Genomic DNA, 23,881 nt, shown 5'->3' with positions numbered 1-23,881 from the left:
TTCAACTTTTTGGTGTAAAAATCAGCTCCCCAAATATTTCCATTTAGAAATGCCACAGTGGTGTCTCCTGGGAACTGTAGTTCGGGTACCTTGTGTTCCCATTCTCCTCTACAGGCCTGGCTCCCTGGTTGGACTACATCACCCAGGCATGGTGCATCATGGGCAATAAAGTCTGGCTGGGGGGCACAGCCCACAGAGGAGAATGGGGACATGAGTCACCCAAATTGCAACTCCCATAAGGTACTGCTGAATAAAATATTTCAATTTTTGGCCAAAATCTGAACAATTTTCATTTGTTTGGCACTTGGCTATTCAATGAAAAATCAAAAATGTCCATGGGAAGCAGACACTTTCAATGTAAAACTGCATTTTGTCAAAACCCCAATTTTCCATCAAAAAACAGTTTGACAGAAAATTTGTGACCAGCCCCAAACGTACACAAAACTTCCCAATATTTTTTCCTCTTAACTGACAGTAGTTGGGTCATTGTGGCTTCATTTAAATACAGAGGACTTGATTGAGCAAAGCACTTAAGTTCTTTTCTAAAGAGAGATGGAGCTAAGCACATGCTGAAGTTAATTAGGTGTTCAGTCGTATTGAACACATGCTTAACTTTAGCATGTGGGTAATTTGTTTGGTGAACTGGGGCCAGAAAAAGGACAACAGATATGTACTGGGGCACAGATAAATTTGCTCGGGGACAGAACCTTAGCGGAGGCACTAATGTATTAAGTTTTGTGAAAGTTCAGAAATTTGTTATAATGGATAATCAATGACATGACAAAAATATAGATAAACTGTTGAACTAGGATACATCTGGCTTTAAGATCCCATATTTCATAGCTAGAAAAGGGCAAGGGGGGAATTAACAAAAAACTCCCTTGGCAGGTCATTGAAAATGAGTTTGGATTGGATAAAATCTTCCTGAGCTGAGTGATCAAAAATACACGCACTCAATCCCTGATTGCTCTGTATGAGCCTTCTGGGTCACCTGGTTGAGTTCAATTGAAATCCCAGAGGAATAAGTTACAAATGCACACAGAGTATTCAATGTGGTATTTTCTCTGCATGCCCAAATAGGGGCTAAGGCGATACGCTCAAGTATCCTATAGGCAGATAGGGAGAGACAAATAAAACGCACATTAGTATACAAACAAGACTGTTGCCAGGCAATGACACATTCCCACATTGATAATTATCCCTTGCCACATCAAAGCATTACGCATTCTATATTTATACCGAATAACTAGACAGGGCGTTGAAGCAGCCACATGGAGCAATGGCTCTAAGACAACTATATTCCAATCAGGTTCAGAGATTTGGCATCACCCAGCCACTGTATAGAACATCACACACCAGTAAATATCACACTGGGCCAATCCCTTCTCCCATTTACTTTTCAATGGACTTGCGTGGGGGAAACAAGGAGAATCTGGCCCAGTGTCCTTATATATGAGCTGAGCCAAATTCTGGGCTGAACTACATCTTGTGCAACTCGACCAAAGTCATTGCTGTTGCATACAATGCAATAGAACACAATATGCAGCATACCCTCTTTATTGACTCATGGCTTTTGATAATCAAGTCAGCCTAGTACATAGAAAAGTTACCATAAGCCTTGGCTACATGTAAAGCAGCGGTTCTCAAACTGTGGGTCGCGACCCCATTTTAATGGGGTCGCCAGGGCTGGCTTAGACTTGCTGGGGCCCAGAGCTGAAGCCTGAGCCCCACTGCCAGGGGTCGAAGAAGCCTGAGGGCTTCGGCCCTGGGCAGCAGGGCTCAGGTTACAGGTCCCCTGCCTGGGGCTGAAGTCCTTGGGCTTTGGCTTTGACCCCCCACACCACCACCTGGAGCACTGGGGCTCGGGCTTTGGCCCCCACACCCAGGACAGTGGGTGGCCTCAGGCTTTGGTCCCCATTCCTGGGGATCTATAGTAATTTTTTGTTGTCAGAAGAGGGTCACGGTGCAATGACGTTTGAGAACCCCTGAAAAGTAAAATAAGTCAGTACAAGGCCTATCATCTTTGTTAGCACTGACACCCTTGAGTTGATTTCAGTCATTTGGTCATGTACAATCACTCGAGGAGTAGATGCTGTTTGGATTTAGAAGTGCCCCCATTCCATATCCAGATCGTATCACACACGACTTCCCAATGGACAAGAGCACATGCACAAATAATGCTTGCAAAGACTGCAACCATATCTTCGCCCCCTTGAATTAGAACTCTTGGCCTTAGTGTTCAGGCAGGAGATCAGACAGCAGCCTTATGGAATTTCTATTGCAGCATCTCAGACATTTTTCTTACATCTGTGTCCTTTGTCTTGGTAATTACCTGACCTGGAAAACTCACTGGAAACTCCAAGTACTTGTTCCCAGTTTTTTAAAGCTTATTGTGGCTCAGTTACTTTAGTGCCTAATCCAGCTATTGGTGCTTAATTCTCCTTGGGTCGGCTCAGAAGATCAAGCAGAAGACAACTGGTTGAGAGGGGTATAGTTTCTTCAATAGAAAATGCATGAGTGTTCAAGTTCGTCTCTGTGGAATCCACAGTAGAGTGTCTCAGGAATGTGTGTGTGTTCACTAAGAAAAAGCCACCAGCAGCAACAATTATAATAATATCGAAATATTCACACATCAGTAGGGGGAAAGAAAAAAGTCTTGCCGATCCAAGGCCATGAAGTCAGTCCATAGCTGGGAGCAGGGTCTTTTCCTTCTCTATTGCTACATTCCCTCTCACTACTTGGGGAAACACACACCGTCTTTAGCAATTGTAGGAGTAAATTCCATGGAGGCACTCTCTTCGTTTTGGTGACACTGCTGAGCAGAAAAAGAAGAGATGAGTTAGAATTGCAATCAGGCAAGGAAAAAAGGAGGAAAGTGTCAGCATCTCAGTAGAGCGATGAAAGGGGAGATTAATATATTCCAAGGCCAGAAGAATCATTATGATCATCTAGTCTGAGCTCCGGTATAGCACAGGCCAGAGACCTTCCCCAAAATAATTCCTAGAGCGGAACTTTTAGAAAAACATCCAATCTCAATTTGAAAATGGTCAGCAATGGAGGATCCAACCACGACCTACAGTAAATTGTTCCAGTGGTTAGCTACTCTCACCGTTAACAATTTACACCTTATTTCCAGTCTGAATTTGTTTTAGCTTCAACTTCCAGACACTGGATTGTGTTACACCTTTCTCGGCTAGACTGAAGAGCACATCAGCAAATATTTGTTCCTCATGTAGGTTCTTACAGACTGTGATCAAGTCTCCCCTTAACCTTCTCTTTATTCTGCTAAATAGATTGAGCTCCTTGAGTCTATCACTATGAGGCCTGGTTTCTAATCCTTTAAAATCATTCTCGTGGCTCTTCTCTAAACCCTCTCTAATTTACCAACATCTTTCTTGAATTGTGAGTGCCAGAACTGGACACAGTATTCAGCAGCAGGTGCACTAGTTCCAAATATAGAGGTAAAATAACCTCTCTACTCCTACTCAAGATTTCCCCTTTTGTTCACCCCCGGATCACATTAGCTCCATTGGCTACAGCATCACACTGAGAGCTCATGTTCAGCTGTTTATCTACCACAGCCTTAAATCTTTTTCAGAGTCACTGCTTCCCAGGATAGGGTCCCCCATCCTGTAAGCATGGCCTACATTCTTTGTCTGTAGAAGATAATCCTGAAGCTGGATGTGGAGACTGCTCACAGCTGGCTGCAGAGCTGAGAAAATATATTTATCTTCTTCGATTGGAAATACATATTAGAATACAGTTGTCCTCTGGACTTGAAGCGACGTCTGCCACAATCCAGGTGAATGCTCTAACAACTAGGCTATTCTCTAGTGGGTCTCTCTTAATTGCTCCTGTTGGAGCGGTCCTATTTTGTATAAATCATTAAATATTCCTGGGCCTGCAGATAGACTCAGCCTTGTGGTGAAAAGTATCAGAGGGGTAGCCGTGTTAGTCTGGATCTGTAAAAGCAGCAAAGAATCCTGTGGCACCTTATAGACTAACAGACGTGTTGCAGCATGAGCTTTCGTGGGTGAATACCCACTTCTTCAGATGCAAGTGGTGAAGGCACTCAATGGGGATGTAGGTCACCCAGGTTCAAGTCCCTGATCTAAGACTTGAACCTGGAATTCACACAGGTGGGTCCTACACTTTGACCAGAAATTTAATCCTGGGCCTGAGAAACCTTCCCATCAAAACTGATGTGTCATTTCCATGACAAGTTTCAGTTTTGATGAATCGGCATTTTCTGATGAGGATGGGGGCGGGGAATGGGGTGGTATTATTGAAAAAATCCCAACCAACTCTATTTCAGGTGTTCAGTTTGGGTCACTGGAAATGGCTGTGATTTTTAGGAAGTACTGAGCACCCATCTTGTGAAAGATGCCCCTTTAAGGGATCTCAGGTTAGGTGCCCACAAAAGTTAGGCATCTAATATCACTAGCCACTTCGCAAAATGTGGCTTGTAAGCCAGAAATAATTTATACTGTTGGTTCAAGGATTATTATTATAATAGACTTTAAATAGTGCTTTGAACACTGACTGTGTAAGGGGTTGTGAAGAAGAATATGCTGAAATGGCATTGTTAAGATAAAAAGTGGTCTTGTTTACATTTTAAAGCCATTTTTATAGAACAATGGCCTTCAAGAAATACTGATATCTCAGACATCTTCCTTCCTCAATGGGCTGGAAGCTTTTGGCTCTCAGCTGCAAGTTTCAAAATGAATCTGTACATATTCAAAATCCATCTGCATTGTGTCTGTATAACTACAATAATTACAAAACCAAACCTTATATAATGTTCATATGTCTCAGCTTGTCACTTAACATTTACAGCTCGGTTGGTCTTGTGTCCGTCCAGTTTTCACACCTTAACATATGCCCCCCTCCCTCACCTTGAACTGAATATTGTAAGTGAAGAGCTGCTGCTGACTCTTCATCTGCCTATCTGTTAATGACACGGGAGGAAAATTTGGTTCCAACTGGTAGAAAGGTCCTCTCAAACCAGCTTCTGTGGGAGGAGTCAGTGAGGAACCCAGAACGGGTTCCTTAAGTCTTTGGTAGTTACACAATTTTGGATTGCTCTCAGCATGACAGGGCATGGTATTTTGTTGCTGGGAAAGGGATGTCACATGAGTGGCTTTAGGAAACGCAACATCATTTTCAAAGGATAAGCCACTGTTTTCATATTCCCATGAAGCTAACGTGACATCACTAGATAACGTGCTACATGATGAGGACTTCAATGAGCTTTCAAAAATATTGTCCATTTGCTGGTTTCCCACCCGGGAGCGAATGTGACACCAGCTACTTGGCTCCAAGGAGCTGGCCAGTGGAAGTCCACTGTGTTGCATTTGAGTTGGCCTGCAATGAGCTTGAGGATATATCCTTGCTTGCATCAGCTGCTGTTGCTGTGTTGACAACTGTTTGTTCTGAAGCATCTGCTGCTGCTCTTTATTGTAAAAATGTGGCATTAAGTGAGGTCCATGTGAAGAGGTATGTTGGGGAAAGGAATGTCTTCCAGACAGGTGGCCAGCTTCTAATGGACTAGATTTTTGCTCAAGAGAACCAGATATTTCTTTCTGTAGAGCTTGCACTGGAGACACCTGCATTATGCTGAATTCTTGCATGCCCTGATCATTGCTATGAGCAGGCTGTGATGAGGAAATCCATGGATTTGTTACTTGTGATCCAAAAAGATTCTGTTGGTTATTTGCCAGTAGAGTTGGTGACTCTGTCTCCATTGGTTTGATTCCCAGCTGATTTGGAGTGGCAGATTTCCAAACATCTAATGAGCGACCTCTTGGAGAATTATTCTGATTGAAACTGATGACTGGATTCACTGAAACCAATGGGTTTGGCCGCTGACTCTCTTGTGAATTCATTTTTAATGGAGCTGGATGATTTGAGTCAATCAGAGTGGAGCCCCGATGTATCTGATTTTTAGGAATAACATTCCCCCAGGAAACTGGAGCAGGAGCCTTTGGCTGAAATACCTGTGCAGGATTTTTTAGATTAATTCCTGTAGTTTGCTGGTTATTGAAACACAAGGAACTTAGTATATTCCCACTTAGCAAATTTGCTTGATCAAAACGTGCTTGCTTTTCTGGTTTAGAAGTGATATCCTGGGACATATTGGTGACTAAAAGACCCTGAGGATCATGGTCTAGTGAATTTTGCTGTGAAGTATACATTGGATTTTGGAATCCAGATGATGCAGAGGCTGCTGAATTAGCCCCCCAGAAATGGTGACAATTCACCAGAGGATTGCTTTGCTGATTGCATTTCCTATTATTGACAAGCTGGTTTTGAAGTCTGTTTAGCTGAGTGCTTTGTGGAATTTGTTCCAGAGGAATTTGTTGAATAAGCGCCTGAGATGAAGCCATCACATCATACCGTGGGAACCCCAGATTCTTTCCATTATTGTTTTTAAACAATATCTCCTCCACACAGGAGGTCACCTCGTCATTTGGCCTCTCCTGGAAACCCTGGGCCATTGGCTCCTTGGTGTCCATGCTGCACAAGATCTCCTCCCATTGCTTTAATTCCAGGTCATCCATTTCCAGGCTCTGCAGAGTCTTAGAGATGTCACCATCCACATTGCTATTTTCAAAGAGTGTTTCAATGATGACTAGGAGTGAGTCATTCTCTTTGACAGCTCTCTTATTTCCATCATCCAGCCATGGCTCTTCCGGTACGTCGACAATATCTGCCAGGGAGAACTGTGGCACGTTATCGGTGTGGGAGACGTATATGGATTCGTCTTGGTTCATCATGGCCCCTAGGAGCGAGTTGGGATCTATTGAGTCCTGCTTCAGGGGGGTCTCTCTCTTTGCCTTTGAAACCTTCTTGGTGTGCAAGTAGTCCAGGAACCATGGCAGATTGTTTTCGTACAGGACTGCTTCACCCGTGGCAAAGTGAAAAGGCAGCTGCAGGCTCCGCTTGCACAAATGCTCCTCTCCTTCTTCATTCCTGCAGGTATATGAATGGGACATTAAGTAGAGGGTGACAGGACAATGAAATACATAGGGCTGGGCAAAAAGCAGCTGCTAGAGAGTGAGACGAGAGCAAACAAGTTGGCATCGGTTTGGGTGTTTTATCTACTTAAAACTCTACAATTGGGGGGTGGTTGTTTGTTTTTGGGGGATGGGCTTGGACAAGTTGCTTTGTTTTCTGGCTTGCTCTGAAATGGGAAATACTCCCAACTCAGATAAATGGAGCCAGAGGTTGTGCCGAGTGTCAGTGTGGCTTAGGTAGCTCTATTGAAAGGCTATTTTTCATAGGTTTTATAAAAGTTAAGACCAGACGGGACCATTATGATCATCTAGTCTGACCTGCAGAACACCAGGCAGTGTATCAGCCTATGATCTAGAGACCTGCCCCAGATCTGAACACCCCTAAACTTTGGGGAAACTTGGATGCCATCTTTGAGGCTTGGGACCAGGTACAATTTCAACACAGCTGCATTTCAGCATGGCAGGTGATTTTGTCCATGCCCTGAGGAAATGAGGGCTGTGGGGTGAAATCCTGACTTGAGTGAACTCAGTAACAGTTTTGTCATTGACTTCAATGGGGCCAGGATTTCACCCTTGCCATCTGGAGGGACACTTACGACAGGGCCCGCTGCCTGGAAATGATGCAGTCCGGTTGGCCTCCTTTATACACCAGTCTCGCATTTGCTTGGATCCAGACCCAGCCTGCTTTCTTCGTCAGGAGCCTGAAAACGGTCGTTCCGGTCTCTCCGGTTTTCATAACTAGGGCAAACAGAAGAAGGTAGCAGTCTAAGCTCAGCAAAATGCAGCAAGAAATAGCGCTCAGCCTGCTCCTATTACATCCAGAAAAACGTTACCAACTGAGATCTGCAGAACCATTTCACGGTCCAACTCACAAACCAGGCAGGCAAACCCTTTGCAGTGAGACTGCATAGCTACGCCCTGGCCTCACTTGGCAAAGTGTATAATGTTAAAGGAAATCCTTACTGGCCCTGAGTTCATTGCCTGGGATCAGCACTGGGCTATAAAACCTCATGTTTCAGGGTTTAAACCAACCTATAACTACTAGGGATGAGAACGAGACCTTCCTCGGGCAGATTACCACACACAGCTGCCTATTAGAAGCATTTGGTGCTGGCCAAGATACTGGGCTACACATACTTGCGATCCAGTCTGGCTATTCCTATGTTCCAATGAATTTTCTCAGTGGCTTTGGGATGTTTGAGTCTTGGTGGTGTGTCATAAACAGTTAGTTAAGGGTTAAGGGTTTTGTCTACCTGTAAAGGGTTAACAAGCAGTACCTGTGGACACCTGACCAGAGGACCAATGAAGGACAAGATATTTTCAAATCCCTGTGGAGGGAAGTTTTTTTTCCCTGTTCTTTGTTTTTCTTAGAGAGTCTCTCTTGGGAATTAAGAGAGTCCAGACATCTTAATCAAGTCCTCCCAGGTTTCTGCAATAAATTCTTCTATTCAAGCTAGTGAGTATTAGCAAGGAACTAGTATTCTTATACTTTTATTTCTGTATTTGCAATTCTGTGTTTTGCTATAGAATTTCTTTAAGTCTGTACTGTTATTGCTTTTACTGAGAAAGAAAGGAGGGGGAATTCTCTCCAGAGATTGATACGTTTAGACCCTGTATATTGTTCCATCTTGGTTACAGAGACAGTGACTTTCTTTTATTTTTTAATAAATCTTTTCTGTAAAGGACTTGGTTAATCTTTCTTTGGGTGGATTCTCAGGGAAAGGGGAGGGGGAGGCATCCCTCTGTAGTTAGATCCCGGTATCTCTCCTAGGAAAAGGGAGGGGGGAGGAAGCAGGGGGGAATGGTTTATTTCTCCTGGGTGTAAGAACTCCATGGATTTGGGGCTCTTGGGATCCCCAAGGATTTTGGGGAAGGACTGTGTCCCAATCCACGTACCTGATTGGGTGGTGGCAGCTTTTACCAGATCTAAACTAGGATTTTTAGTTTAGAGGGAAACCAGTGCAGGTCCCCATTTTGGAACCCAACAGCTCTAAGTGGGGGTGAGACCTATGACATGGTGTGACATGTTTGTCCGTTAGCTTTTCACATCTGGAGGGCTGCAGTCAAATCAAACCTGGATCACAAATGAGTGATTTCAGAAGGTTCGGTCAGATTCCTAGTGGATGTCTGTCTACATCACAGAAACACAGCACAGCTTAACAAAATGGGCAATTTCTGGATAGGACAAGGTTAGGACTAAACTAACATGGGCTGCTGCAAGTCAGAATTCAGAGCTTGTCTACATGTGGAAATTTACCAGCATAACTCTACCAGTATAATTATACCACTCTAGTTATGCCAGTATAGCTACCTGGCTTAGCTCATACTCAGAGGCACTCTTTGGGAAGTTATATGTATAGGAGGTAAGTTCTTCGAGATGTGCGGTCCCTATCTGGATTCCACATGTGGGCATGCATTTGTGTCATGTGCCTGGATCTGGAATTTTTTCTAAGTAGTGTCCGTTGACCTGCACGTATGCAGTACCTTCCCTTGTGCTTCCAAACGAGGGCATAAGGGGCAGTGCAGGTCGACACCTCTCCAGTTCCTCCTCTTACCACAATGCAAGTGAGTCTGCAGCAGAGGGGAAGGAAGGTGGGTAGTGGAATACAGATAGGGACTACACATCTTGAAGAACCTCAAGTTACAGTAAGAAACCTCTTCTCCGTCTTCTTTTTCAAGGGTGGGTCCCTACGTGTATTCTACAGGTGGGTGTCGTGCAAGCAGCAATCAGTGGGTGCGAGGAAGCTGCTAGCAGAGCTGTTTGTAACAGCCATTCCTACTGCTGCATCCGGAGTACCAGTTGAGTCAGGGCATCGTGAGCCATAAACCTGTGGACCAATCACTGAATTGTGGCTTTGCAAATGTCCTGCAATGGGATATCTGATAAGGATGCCGTGGAGGCTGCTTGTGTTTGCCTGGAGTGAGCTGTAACACCCCTAGGAGGGGAAGGTTTGCTATCGTATAGTATTCAGTACTCATTCTGAGACCCACTTCAAAATTCTCTGTGAGGCTATAGCTTGGCCCCTTGACCTTTTCACTATGGCGACAAAGAGCCTCAGAGATTTTCTGATGGGTTTGGTTCTCTGCAGGTAGAACACTGGGTTGCATCTGACAGCGAGGGAGTGCAGTTTCCTGTCCCAGGAGAAGCATGAGGTTTTGGAAAAAATACAGGTAAGTGAATTGATTGGTTGATATGGAATTTGGAAACAATTCTGGGGAGGAATTTGGGTGTAGCTGGAGGGGAGACTCTCTCTTTATGGAATACTGTGTAACAGTGATTTCCCTACACCCCCCCTTGAATTTCCCTAATCCCCCCATCCAGTTTTGTGAACTAGTTACATGCCAGTTTAGTGACTATTTGAAAATTTGAATTGAAATTGAAACATTACTACACACTTGAAAAGCATATACAGTGTATGATAAAATATGTGTATCTGAAAAAGTATAATATATTTGAAAAGTATGAACATAGACTAGCTTTCTTAGACAACTGTTGTTTTTATGACAATGTCAGTGCATTCATTTTGGTGATGTTGGCCAACCTAATAATTTCAAATGATGATTTGTAAGCAAAGTCTAAATGAGCTCTCGCTGACAGCTAGTGATGAGCTGGGGCTGGGGCTGGGGGGAAAGGCTTCAGGACCAGATTGAATTTACATGCACACCTAATCTACCTAGGTATCCAGCAAACAGCTGTGTTGCCCAAGTGATAGATTTTGGCTGGGATTGGGTTACAAATCACTTGAATGCCGGGGGGAGGGGAAATGAAATGTTGTTCTTATTGTATGAGTAAAGGGCAGTAGAACTGTACTTAGCCTGTGCTGATTGAGGGCATCAAGAGAGAGGGTGGGGACCTGTTCCTCTCGACTGTTTAAAGACTGAGCTGATTAGGCTCCATAGAGAGTCTTTTGTTCCGTTAAGTGACCACTGCAGCTGAACTCACTGATAATCAGGTCTAAGTGCTTAGTCCTGCTGTGGGGACAGTGTTTCTGTGGAAGAGACAGCCCAGACTGCACTAGCAGCGAGGTTCCCCCACTGAGAGCTCAGCTGAAATCACTGAGAGCTGGTGGAACCTCAAGAGACCAACACGCAGACGTCACGGTGGCAGGTGGCAGGTGGCAGCAGAAGATTGAAAAATCATGGCGATCGGGGGAGGTCCCGGATGACTGGAAAAAAGCTAATGTAGTGCCCATCTTTAAAAAAGGGAAGAAGGAAGATCCAGGGAACTACAGGCCAGTCAGTCTCACCTCAGTCCCTGGAAAAATCATGGAACAGGTCCTCAAGGAATCAATCCTGAACCACTTAAAGGAGGGGAAAGTGATCAGGAACAGTCAGCATGGATTCACCAAGGGCAAGTCATGCCTGACTAACCTAAGTGCCTTCTATGACGAGATAACCGGCTCTGTGGATGAGGGGAAAGCAGTGGATGTACTATTTCTGGACTTTAGCAAAGCTTTTGATACAGTCTCCCACAGTATTCTTGCCAGCAAGTTAAAGAAGTCTGGGCTGGATGAATGGACGGTAAGGTGGATAGAAAACTGGCTAGATGGTCGGGCTCAACGGGTAGTGATCAATGGTTCCATGTCTAGTTGGCAGCCGGTATCAAGTGGAGTGCCCCAAGGGTTGGTGCTGGGGCCGGTTTTATTCAATATCTTCATTAACTATCTGGAGGATGGTGTGGACTGCACCCTTAGCAAGTTTGCAGATGACACTAAACTGGGAGGAGTGGTTGATACGCTGGAGGGTAGGGATAGGATACAGAGGGACCTAGACAAATTAGAGGATTGGGCCAAAAGAAATATGATGAGGTTCAACAAGGACAAGTGCAGAGTCCTGCACTTAGGACGGAAGAATCCCATGCACTGCTACAGACTAGGGACCGAATGGCTGGGCAGCAGTTCTGCAGAAAAGGACCTAGGGGTTACGGTGGACGAAAAGCTGAATATGAGTCAACAGTGTGCCCTTGTTGCCAAGAAGGCTAATGGCATTTTGAGTTGTATAAGTAGGGGCATTTCCAGCAGATCGAGGGATGTGATCATTCCCCTCTACTCAGCACTGGTGAGGCCTCATTTGGAGTACTGTGTCCAGTTTTGGGCCCCACACTACAAGAAGGATGTGGATAAATTGGAGAGAGTCCAGCGGAGGGCAACAAAAATGATTAGGGGGCTGGAGCACATGACTTATGAGGAGAGGCTGAGGGAACTGGGATTGTTTAGTCTGCAGAAGAGAAGAATGAGGGGAGATTTGATAGCTGCTTTCAACTACCTGAAAGGGGGTTCCAAAGAGGATGGATCTAGACTGTTCTCAGAGGTAGAAGATGACAGAACAAGGAGTAATGGTCTCAAGTTGCAGAGGGGGAGGTTTAGGTTGAATATTAAGAAAAACTTTTTCACTAGTAGGGTGGTGAAGAACTGGAATGAGTTACCTAGGGAGGTGGTGGAATCTCCTTCCTTAGAGGTTTTTAAGGTCAGGCTTGACAAAGCCCTGGCTGGGATGATTTAGTTGGGTTTGGTCCTGCTTTGAGCAGGGGGTTGGACTAGATGACCTCCTGAGGTCCCTTCCAACCCTGAGATTCTATGATTCTATGATCTATGATTCTAAGGTGATGGCGCAGGGCCATTGTCAACAGAGTAGTGGAGTGAACGGTGGCACAAGAAACAGCCATGGCCAGAGCGAACAGTGAGCAGCTGGAGGAACAAGCAAGGTGCCTTCTTGCCCCCCACCTGGGAGGTGTCTGTACTCACATGAAAGCACCTCCGAACTCTGAGTCTCCACTGACCAAGGGCAACACCGGTGAGTGGAGTGCGGTGGAGGGAAAAGTGAGGGGCACATTAAATAAACATCTGTTTGTTGGACTGTATTTTAGTGACTTTGCTCCAGAATGCTAGATTTGTGACTGGGAATGGAAATTTATGTTATGTATTTTGGTGTAACTTGCATTATCCTCATGTTAAATTTGCATTATCCTAACAAAACATTTACTTTATTCATATCTCTTTTATATGTTGCAGGTCAACGTGAAAATGAAAAGACAAAAAACAATACAACAATTTTTCCACTTAAAGTCCTCAAAAATAACCAAGGTGAAGAACACTGCTCAAGTGGGTCCACAGTCCTGGATCATCTAGATTTAAGGAAATAAACTCAGCAGCAGCTGTTTCTAGTGCCTCCACCTCACTCTTCTCTGATCTACACTTTTCTTCAGGAATGTGCATGGTTACATGCATTTGAGATGGAGATACAGACTCATAGACTTTAAGGTCAGAAGAGACCATTATGATCATCTAGTCTGACCTCCTGCACAATGCAAAGATATGGATGTTGCAGTAGTTGCCAGGTCACCTGCACTTTGACTAACTGGGAGATCAGGCATCTCCTCACCACTCACATCCTCACTGGGGCTGGAAGGCTCACCATGAACATTTGTGTCAGGGGGGCGATAGCTCAGTGGTTTGATCATTGGCCTGCTAAACCCAGGGTTGTGAGTTCAATCCTTGAGGGGGCCATTTAGGAATGGGTCCTGCTTTGAGCAGGGGATTAAACTAGATGATCTCTTGAGGTCCCTTCTAACCCTAATAATCTATGATTCTATGTATCTCAGGAGAGCTCCTTCCTGCTTAGATAGAAAAGCTTTCTTTCTTTTTCTGAATGCTGCCCCAGAGGGGCATTTGCTTCTTTCACTCATGACTGCTGTTCTGTGCCAGCTATAGTGGCTCTCAACACTCAATTGAAGGGGACAAATAAGCAGGCTGGTAGCAGGGCCTGAGTGAGGGAAGATATCAGTGTCTTAAGGGTCTAACTGGCTCCTATTATGTCAGTTGACTGCCCGTTCTCCTCAGGTGGGTTCAGGGAAGCAGCAGGAAACAGGAAGCTCCCTGAGAAGTTGGTGTGAATCAGTCCAGGCTCCTGGGGGTGCTAGAGAGGTACATAAGAGGCGCCTCCTCCTCTCTCTCCCTGCAGCTCCTGCTGTTTTCTGTTATTCCCTCTCACCTTTTATCCTGCCTGCCTGTTATCTCTCTTGTGCCCTCCTTCTTCCAGCACAGCCCTCCACCAGCTCTGTGCATCTAGAGCAGAGAGAATACATATGCACCAGCAGCAGACACAATTTTCTACACTCTGGGTCCTTGTGGTGTCCACACCCCCACAGTCTGGCACCTGAGGCGGCCATCTCAGTTTGCCTCATGGTAAGGCCAGCCCTGACAACAACCCTAAGAAGATCTATTACGATAGGAAGTGTGTGGAAGCATCCAGGAAACTGAAAACACGACTATGCTAGGCACCTGTGCTCTTCATCCCCAATTTTTTTCAGGAATTCATACTACACACAGATGCCTTGAATGTCGATCTCATGCCATCTTCTCACAAGACTTTGAAGGAGAAAAACACCTGATCCTATACCTAAGTAGGAAGCTATTCCCTAGGGAAAGTCGTACTCAGTTATTGACAAGGAAGTATTAACTTTCCAGTGGGCAGTAGATGCCCTCAGGTATTACTTGTTGTGTAGCCCCTTTCCCCTGATCACTGATTACATGTCCCTATGCTGGATCCAGACAACGGGGGATATGAACCCTCCTATGACGAGATGGTAGCCTGCACTACAACACTATAGCTTTCAAGTACGACACTAGGTGGGAAAGGACCACACAAACCCCAGTTTCTTTTCACAGGAGATCGGGGATGGAGACAACCCAACCCCAAATGGCCTTCCCATCTTGAGGGGTGAAGTATGTGAAGGGACACACCATCACGCTGATATGAAGGAAACTAATGAGTTCTTATGGGCCAGTTCCATGGTAACAAGATGTACCTTCAAGACTTGTTCAGCCTACAGGAGGAGGAGCTTAAAAAGGGGAATTTACCATAGGAAGGGGCAGTGATCAGGAATAAGGCTGCTCCACCCAAAGACTGCTGGTCCTAGCCAAGGAGGGAACAGCCACAAGACACACCACTCCCAAAGCCTCCCTGACTGACAGCAAAGCAATATGCCCCAGGAAGAGTGGTAGAAGGCAAACCCCATGAAGGAGCAATAGAAGCAATAGACTCTAGGAGATTAACCACCTTGGAGTTGAATATCCAGGGGCTGTCTGAGAGACTGGCCCTCTTTCCAGGCAGATCCTCCTCTTTTGCAAGGGGAAGGGAAGAGGAGGAGCCAACCTTCTGCCCATGTGTGGTTGCCTCAGAGAACTCCCCCAAGTGCCGCCAACTGGGAGAGAAAAGAAGTAAACAACGGGACCGGGGTGGGGCTACCTCACAGGACAGTACTAAACAATGCCTCTCAGCTCACTGCGGGGTGGGGGCACACAGTGCTGGAGTAGGCCAAACCGTTCTAGCCGGTCCCAGGATGGCCTCATTTATTGGAAGGGATGGTCCCTGTGGCTGCAAGATGTCCAAGAGATGGTGTTGGGGGCCCTAGGCCTCCTCCTCCAGTGGGATTTGCAAGTCATCGGCCACCCTTTGGAATAGATCTTGAAGAGAGGATGGCAACTGGATGATCGTGTTGTCCAGTCACGAGGAGGCTCCGGTCAGAACTGGCGGCACCGGCACTGCTTCTTTCTCCTCATACACCGATGGAACTGGCCGACAAGAGGGGAAAGAATGGTAGGACCCTTGCGATAGTTCTGGGCATCTGCTATAAGGATCCCAGGGGCCCCAGTACAGGCAGAAGAAGGGATTTATCGGTTGTGGTGATACCCAAGGGAAATGACCAGGTGTCCCTGGGCAGGGGGGTGTCGAAGTCAAGAGGCTCGGGGTTCTGTGGCTGTCTGGGCTCCTGCACCTTCCTGGAGATATCGCTGGAGCTACTGCCTCTGACTCCTCCGAGTCTGAAGAGGTTCCATCAGAAATGGTGGTGCTGTTGGTACTGAGGTGCTCCTGTCCGATGGATTGGGATAGATCTCTCCTGTGACAGCAGCAACAGTTTGGCTCCCGCCTAAGAACTTCCCTGAGAACTGCAGGGCCCGACAGAAGTGGAGACTGTGGGTGGGGGAGAAAGACATCCTCTGGTGTCAGAAAATTCTCCTTATGCCCAGAGTGTGCGGAGTTCCCACTAAGGCACCAGAGGGACCCGCTTTATCCATCAGAGCTGGCCACTCTCTGAATTGCCAAGGCAGTACCAATGGTACATCTGGACCTGCCCTCATGGATGGGATTGGCCTGTCTTTCTGACCCAGTACTGCACTCACTGTTGGGACTGATGGATCCCTTTTCTTCTTTGCCTTATCCTCCAGCAAAGGAGGCTTTGGGACCAATTCCATGGGATCTGTACATGACATATCACCTGGCCAGGCATGGCTTGGGGAGCAAACATGTTCCTTGTGCGCAGTCCACTGCGGGGATCTGCCCTTATGCACATAAGTGTGTTTCTTACACACATGGGGAGCCCTGTGTCCTGAGTCCTTGGGCTTTGGTGCCAGCGGCTCCGCTCCATGGCTCATGCTTGGAGGGGCATTGCTGGTCAGCTGAGGCCAAAGTACAGGGAGATCCCTCTGGTCCGGATCAAAGCAGGGCCTCAAAGCCTCTTCCATTAGGTGCTTCTTCAGCCTGAGTCCTTCCTTGGGCCTCTCTGGTTCTGGGCAGGAAGGACACTTCTCAAACTTATGTGCCTCACCCAGACAGCAGACTCACCATTGACCATCGCTGACGTAAAAAGAGCAGAGGCAGAAGATGCAGTTCTTGAAGCCCAGGAACCTGGGCATAGTCCCCAAGACAAAGACAGTCCCCGACAGTGGGGGAGGGGTTTACTAAGCTGTTCTAAACGAGGTAAGTGGGGAAGTGGGATATCAGGAGAAAGCACAAGTAGGTGAGTGCAAGAGGGGAGGACTCCTGCCCCATACTGGGACACCAGGACGATCAGTGAGTTATCTTACATGCCTATACACAAATGCAAGAAGCCTGGGGAACAAGCAGGGAGAACTAGAAGTCCTGGCACAGTCAAGGAATTATGATGTAATTGGAATAACAGAGACTTGGTGGGATGACTCACATGATTGGAGTACTGTCATGGATGGATATAAACTGTTCAGGAAGGATAGGCAGGGCAGAAAAGGTGGGGGAGTTGCCTTGTATGTAAGAGAGCAGTATGACTGCTCAGAGATCCAGTATGAAACTGCAGAAAAACCTGAGAGTCTCTGGATTCAATTTAGAAGTATGAACAACAAGGGTAATGTCATGGTGGGAGTCTGCTACAGACCACCAGACCAGGGGGATGAGGTGGACGAGGCTTTCTTCCAGCAACTAACAGAAGTTGCTAGATCACAGGCCCTGGTTCTCATGGGTGACTTTAATCACCCCGATATCTGCTGGGAGAGCAAAACAGCAGTGCCCAGACAATCCAGGAAGTTTCTGGAAAGTGTAGGGGACAATTTCCTGGTGCAAGTGATGGAGGAACCAACTAGGAGAAAAGCTCTTCTTGACCTGCTGCTCACAAACAGGGAAGAAATAGTAGAGGAAGCAATAGTGGATGGGAACCTGGGAGACAGTGACCATGAGATGGTCGAGTTCAGGATCCTGACACAAGGAAGAAAGGAGAGCAGTAGAACAGAGACTCTGGACTTCAGAAAAGCAGACTTCGACTCCCTCAGGGAACTGATGGGCAAGGTCCCCTGGGAGAACAACATGACGGGAAAAGGAGTCGAGGAAAGCTGGCTGTATTTTAAAGAATCCTTATTGAGGTTGCAGGAACAAACCATCCTGATGTGTAGGAAGAAAAGTAAACATGGCAGGCGACCAGCTTGGCTTAATAGTGAAATCCTTGCTCGTCTTAAACACAAAAAAGAAGCTTACAAGAAATGGAAGATTAGACAAATAACTAGGGAGGAGTATAAAAGTATTGCTCAGGCATGCAGGAGTGAAATTAGGAAGGCCAAATCACACTTGGAGTTGCAGCTAGCTGGAGATGTTAGGAATAACAAGAAGGGTTTCTTCAGGTATGTTAGCAACAAGAAGAAAGTCAAGGAAAGTGTGGGCCCCTTGCTGAATGAGGGAGGGAACCTAGTGACAGAGGATGTGGAGAAAGCTAGTGTACTCAATGCTTTTTTTGCCTCTGTCTTCACAGACAAGGTCAGCTCCCAGGCAGCTGCACTCTGCAGCACGGTATGGGGAGGAGGTGACCAGCTCTCTGTGGAGAAAGAAGTAGTTCGGGGCTATTTAGAAAAGCTGGATGAGCACAAGTCCATGGGGCTGGATGCGCTGCATCCGAGGGTGCTAAAGGAGTTGGCCGATGAGATTGCAGAGCCATTGGCCATTATCTTTGAAAAATCATGGCGATCGGGGGAGGTCCCGGATGACTGGAAAAAAGCTAATGGTAGTGCCAATCTTTAAAAAAGGGAAGAAGGAAGATCCAGGGAACTACAGGCCAGTCAGTCTCACCTCAGTCCCTGGAAAAATCATGGAACAGGTCCTCAAGGAATCAATTCTGAACCACTTAAAGGAGGGGAAAGTGATCAGGAACAGTCAGCATGGATTCACCAAGGGCAAGTCATGCCTGACTAACCTAATTGCCTTCTATGATGAGATAACCAGCTCTGTGGATGAGGGGAAAGCAGTGGATGTGCTATTTCTGGACTTTAGCAAAGCCTTTGATACAGTCTCCCACAGTATTCTTGCCAGCAAGTTAAAGAAGTATGGGCTGGATGAATGGACAGTAAGGTGGATAGAAAACTGGCTAGATGGTCGGGCTCAACGGGTAGTGGTCAATGGTTCCATGTCTAGTTGGCAGCCGGTATCAAGTGGAGTGCCCCAAGGGTCGGTGCTGGGGCCGGTTTTGTTCAATATCTTCATTAACTATCTGGAGGATGGTGTGGACTGCACCCTTAGCAAGTTTGCAGATGACACTAAACTGGGAGGAGTGGTTGATACGCTGGAGGGTAGGGATAGGATACAGATGGACCTAGACAAATTAGAGGATTGGGCCAAAAGAAATATGATGAGGTTCAACAAGGACAAGTGCAGAGACCTGCACTTAGGACGGCAGAATCCCATGCACTGTTACAGACTAGGGACCGAATGGCTGGGCAGCAGTTCTGCAGAAAAGGACCTAGGGGTTACGGTGGACAAAAAGCTGAATATGAGTCAACAGTGTGCCCTTGTTGCCAAGAAGGCTAATGGTATTTTGGGTTGTATAAGTAGGGGCATTTCCAGCAGATCGAGGGATGTGATCATTCCCCTCCATTCAACACTGGTGAGGCCTCATTTGGAGTACTGTGTCCAGTTTTGGGCCCCACACTACAAGAAGGATGTGGATAAATTGGAGAGAGTCCAGTGGAGGGCAACAAAAATGATTAGGGGGCTGGAGCACATGACTTATGAGAGGCTGAGGGAACTGGGATTGTTTAGTCTGCAGAAGAGAAGAATGAGGGGAGATTTGATAGCTGCTTCAACTACCTGAAAGGGGGTTCCAAAGAGGATGGATCTAGACTGTTCTCAGAGGTAGAAGATGACAGAACAAGGAGTAATGGTCTCAAGTTGCAGAGGGGGAGGTTTAGGTTGAATATTAAGAAAAACTTTTTCACTAGTAGGGTGGTGAAGAACTGGAATGAGTTACCTAGGGAGGTGGTGGAATCTCCTTCCTAAGAGGTTTTTAAGGTCAGGCTTGACAAAGCCCTGGCTGGGATGATTTAGTTGGGTTTGGTCCTGCTTTGAGCAGGGGGTTGGACTAGATGACCTCCTGAGGTCCCTTCCAACCCTGAGATTCTATGCTTTATGATATGACGTACAACTAAGATTTCTAAACTACAGGATAATTATTTGCAGCCAATATGTACCATAACTCTTCTTGAGAGTTCAAGAGCGAAGGAGGACAGGATTCTGACTCAGGCCATGTGGCCGTAAGAGGGAACTGGAGAGGTATCCACCAACACTGCCCCCTATACTTTTGGTTGGGGAGCACAAGGGAAGATACTGTTCATGTGCTGGTCATTGGACACTGCCTGGAAAAACTTCCAGACTCACTTGCGAGGCGCGCACCCATGTGTGGAACACACAAAGGGACCAGCATACAAAGAATTATAATTACGTTGGTAAAATAATAATAATTAAAATAATATATGGAGATATACCTATCTCATGGAATTGGAAGGGACCGTGAAAGGTCATTGAGTCCAGCCCTCTGCCTTGGCTAGCAGGACCAAGTACTGATTTTGCCCCAGATCCCTAAGTGGCCCCCTCAAGGATTGAATTTACAACCCTGGGTTTAGCAAGTCAATGCTCAAACCACTGAGCTATCCTCCCCCTCAGTAATCTCCCCTGAGCAGACCAGCCCTGCATAAAATAGGACAATACAATCATGTTAGCTGAGTTGGGATCTTTGATCTTACAGCTTGGCCCCAAACTCACTTTTCACATGACTCTCTGCACAGTGCATCATGTCTGCTGCATGGACAAACTGGTACCCGGAGCCTCTCATGCAGAGCTCAGTTTCTGTGTATCCCAGCACAACTTTACCTCTGTAAAATAAAACAAACAAAAAAAGAAATGGAGTTCACGGAACTTTTAGGACCAAGGATGAATGCAGAACACAGCTATGTGGGTCCATTAGCTAGGGCTTAACCCAATCTGTGCACTTATCTGATAACAGGGAAAGCTATGGTGGGCTTAGCCCACCCGCAGTTATCCCTCCAGCTGAGTGAAGAGGCATTTTCCATTCTGTGAAAAATTCTGAGATTTTGAAAATGTTTCAGTCCCCATCAGGATAAAACAAACCAAAGAAAAATCAACTCAATTTTTTTTTGTAGAATGACTACCCCAGCTGGTGTACACAGGTATTGCAGAATGACCGCCCCTTTGTATTCTTCCCTTTTCCTCCCTTGGTATTCTACTGTTAATTGAATTAGCTCGTTAGCACTGATGCCCCCTCTTGGTAAGGCAACTCCCATCTTTTCATGTACTGTGTATATACACCTGCTCCTGTATTTTCCACTCCATGTATCTGATGAAGTGGGTTCTAGCCCATGAAAACTTATGCCCAAATAAATTTGTTAGTCTCTAAGGTGCCACAAGGACTCCTCATTGTTTTTGCCCCAGCTGGGAAACTAGGCAACCTGCCTACCCAAGGAGCTGGCCTGCTGGGCTGTCCAGGTCCTCAGGGGAGCTGCCCTGAATAGGAAACCAGCCTCCTAACTCCTCGGGGAGCCTGGGAGCTGGGGCCTGTCCAGCCAGCTACCCAAGACTGAGGATCCTGGAAGCCTGGGCTGTCAAGGAACGGCCTGCATATAAGCTTGGGTTTCTAGCCTCTCAGCTCCCATTCAGCCCAGCGGACTGGTTGCCGAAGAGCAGGACATCTGAGCTGGAATGAACCAGGTTTTGGATCGAACCCTGGCTGGGTTCCACTGTAATTTTGTCAAGTTCCTGTAGAATGTTTTGATTTCAGCAAATCAACATTTTCCAGCAGAAAAATGTTCCAGCCAAAAAATTCCATCCAACTCTGCTCACTTCACGGAAGAACAGTTGGGAAGAGTCATCTTCAGTACGTTCTCCCTGCACCTTTGCCCTTAGACCAATGGTGCGCAAACTTTGCCCCCTTGCCAGTAATGGAATCTGCCCCCCATTACTGCACAGCCAAGGCTCCCTCAGCAGAGGAGCTTGGGCTGAAGGCGGAGACTGGGGCGGAACTGGGGTAGGGGAGGAGCTGGTCTGGGATGGAGAGGGAATGACAGCAGAGCCGGGATTGGGAGTGGTGCAGGAGCTGAAGTGGAGCTGGGGTTAAGAGTGGAGCGGAACTGTGGGCGGAACTGGCCTGGAGGCGGAGCTGGGCCTGGAGGCATGGTGCTCTCTCCCCAACCCCTATGGGGGCTGGCCCGGGGCTGGAGACAGAGCGGGACTGGGAGTTGAGGTAGGGGGAGGAGCGGGGCTGGGGGTGGAGTTGGTCTGGGAGCAGAGCAGGGACATAAGCATGGCGCTCCTTCCCTGCTACCTGTAGGGGCTGGCCCACCACATACCCACCCCTGAATGTTCCTCCCTAGGGGGCGCTCCCTACAGTTTGGGGACCACTGCTTTAAAGGTGTTTCTGGATGTTCTCCAAGCTGAGAATTTGTAGCAAGATGCCTTCTACATGGAAGGACAAGGTAGAAGAGCAATAATAATTGTAAAGTAAAAGTAATGCCCTGAAATAACCATGCGTGGGTTTTCAAAGGAGCCCGAGTTAGCTGCCCATTTCAGTGGGAGCTGGGCACTGTGACAGGGTGGCCAGCCCCTTTAACAGCCAGAGGCCTGGAGCTGGCCAGGACCACACCATTAGCCCTGCCTTCCACAGCTGGGATGGGGCGTGGAGTTTCATTAGTAGAACCAGCAGGGTTTGGAGGAGCTGATTGTTCGATAAGGAGCAGCAGGAAGCAGGGGGTCCCATGTCTGCATGCTTGCTTAGCTTGCTCACTCAGGGAGGGAAAGAACAAGAGTGAGGCTGGAGGGAGAGATTTCAGCAGATGCCTGCCAAGGCAGGGAATGGCTGCTGGGTGTGAATAGGCTCCAGCAGGAAACCCAGAGGAGGCAGGTGGGAACTGAGGGACTACAGTGGGAAATGGCAAAGACTACAGAGGGTGCTGAGCATGAGCAGGCTCTGGGAGGGGACCCTGAGTCTTTAAAGAAAAGAACTGAGGCGGGGAAGGTCTGGAGGGAAAGATTAGGAGTGGTAACATGGGGAAGATCTGAGAACTCTGTTTTGGGAGTCTAGGGAGAACTGCTAGGGGCAGTTTGGCAGTTTGACTGTGTGCTTGATTGTTTGATTGCTTGTTTGACCAGTTTGATTTGGGAGTGCTTTGTTCCAGCTGGGCCTGACTGTTATAAAAAGGCAGTCAGCTGTGAACCAGCTGAGCAGCGAACAGCAGAGAGGCAAACAGAAGGAGTTTGCCTGGGAGTCCGCCTGGAGAGAGCCTACTGAGGCCCCCCTCTCGCAGGTTTCTCCGAGTAGCATCTGCCACAAGTAAGGAAGCCCTTAGAAGGAAGAGACTATGGATGCTGAGCGATCCGCTGTTGTGACCTGCACAGGATGCGCCATGTTTGTCTTCCTTCCACAGGATAGAAGCGACTTTGTCTGTACAAAGTGCAAGCTGATCTCCATCTTGGAAGAGAAGGTTCAAGGTCTGGAGAAACGGATATCAACCCTGTGTTCCATAAAAGAAAATGAGGATTTCCTGGATAGACGTCAGGATCAGCTTCAGCGGGCACAATGTTCTGAAGATTCAGAGCAGGCTACGCAGCGGGGACAGAAGGCCAGCGAGGATAATTGGCGGCATGTGACTTCCAGAAGAGGAAAGAGTACCAGAAACGTCCATGTACCAGAAACACAGACGCAGGTGAGCAACCGTTTTCATGTCCTCTCTGCAGGTACTAGTGCAGAGAGTGGAGTGGAGGATACATCTGAGGGAACAGAGCAGAAGGAGACTCCACTGATTGGAAGGCATGAGATGCACCGTCCTAGGGATGGGGGTTCCACGACCACCACTCCCAAGAGGAGGAGTGATTGTCCTGAGAGTCTCTGGATTAAATTTAGAAGTATGAACAACAAGGGTGATGTCGTGGTGGGAGTCTGCTACAGACCACCAGACCAGGGGGATGAGGTGGACGAGGCTTTCTTCCAGCAACTAACAGAAGTTGCTAGATCACAGGCCCTGGTTCTCATGGGTGACTTTAATCACCCCGATATCTGCTGGGAGAGCAATACAGCAGTGTCCAGACAATCCAGGAAGTTTCTGGAAAGTGTAGGGGACAATTTCCTGGTGCAAGTGCTGGAGGAACCAACTAGGGGAAAAGCTCTTCTTGACCTGCTGCTCACAAACAGGGAAGAAATAGTAGAGGAAGCAATAGTGGATGGGAACCTGGGAGGCAGTGACCATGAGATGGTCGAGTTCAGGATCCTGACACAAGGAAGAAAG

At 47.0% G+C, this 23,881-nt stretch overlaps 1 protein-coding gene across 1 annotated transcript in view; it reads right to left on the bottom strand.

The window, feature by feature from the left end:
• Positions 1 to 1,766: 1,766 nt before the first annotated feature.
• LOC123357042 (aryl hydrocarbon receptor-like) overlaps positions 1,767 to 23,881 on the bottom strand; it is a gene marked incomplete at its 5' end in the record, with an annotated part of 36,957 nt that continues 14,842 nt past the window's right edge. The window contains 4 exons of the mRNA XM_045000296.1: positions 1,767 to 2,815; positions 4,896 to 6,972; positions 7,613 to 7,754; positions 20,349 to 20,458. Coding sequence (XP_044856231.1) covers positions 2,735 to 2,815; positions 4,896 to 6,972; positions 7,613 to 7,754; positions 20,349 to 20,458 — 2,410 coding nt within the window. The remainder of the gene's footprint in view (positions 2,816 to 4,895; positions 6,973 to 7,612; positions 7,755 to 20,348; positions 20,459 to 23,881) is intronic.

The sequence above is a fragment of the Mauremys mutica genome, unplaced genomic scaffold, assembly GCF_020497125.1.
Source record: "Mauremys mutica isolate MM-2020 ecotype Southern unplaced genomic scaffold, ASM2049712v1 000280F_np12_subseq_1:45945_obj, whole genome shotgun sequence".
Taxonomy (NCBI): Eukaryota; Metazoa; Chordata; order Testudines; family Geoemydidae; genus Mauremys; species Mauremys mutica.
The sequence above is the reverse complement of the archived record's forward strand: the minus strand, read 5'-3'. Positions and strand labels throughout refer to the sequence as shown.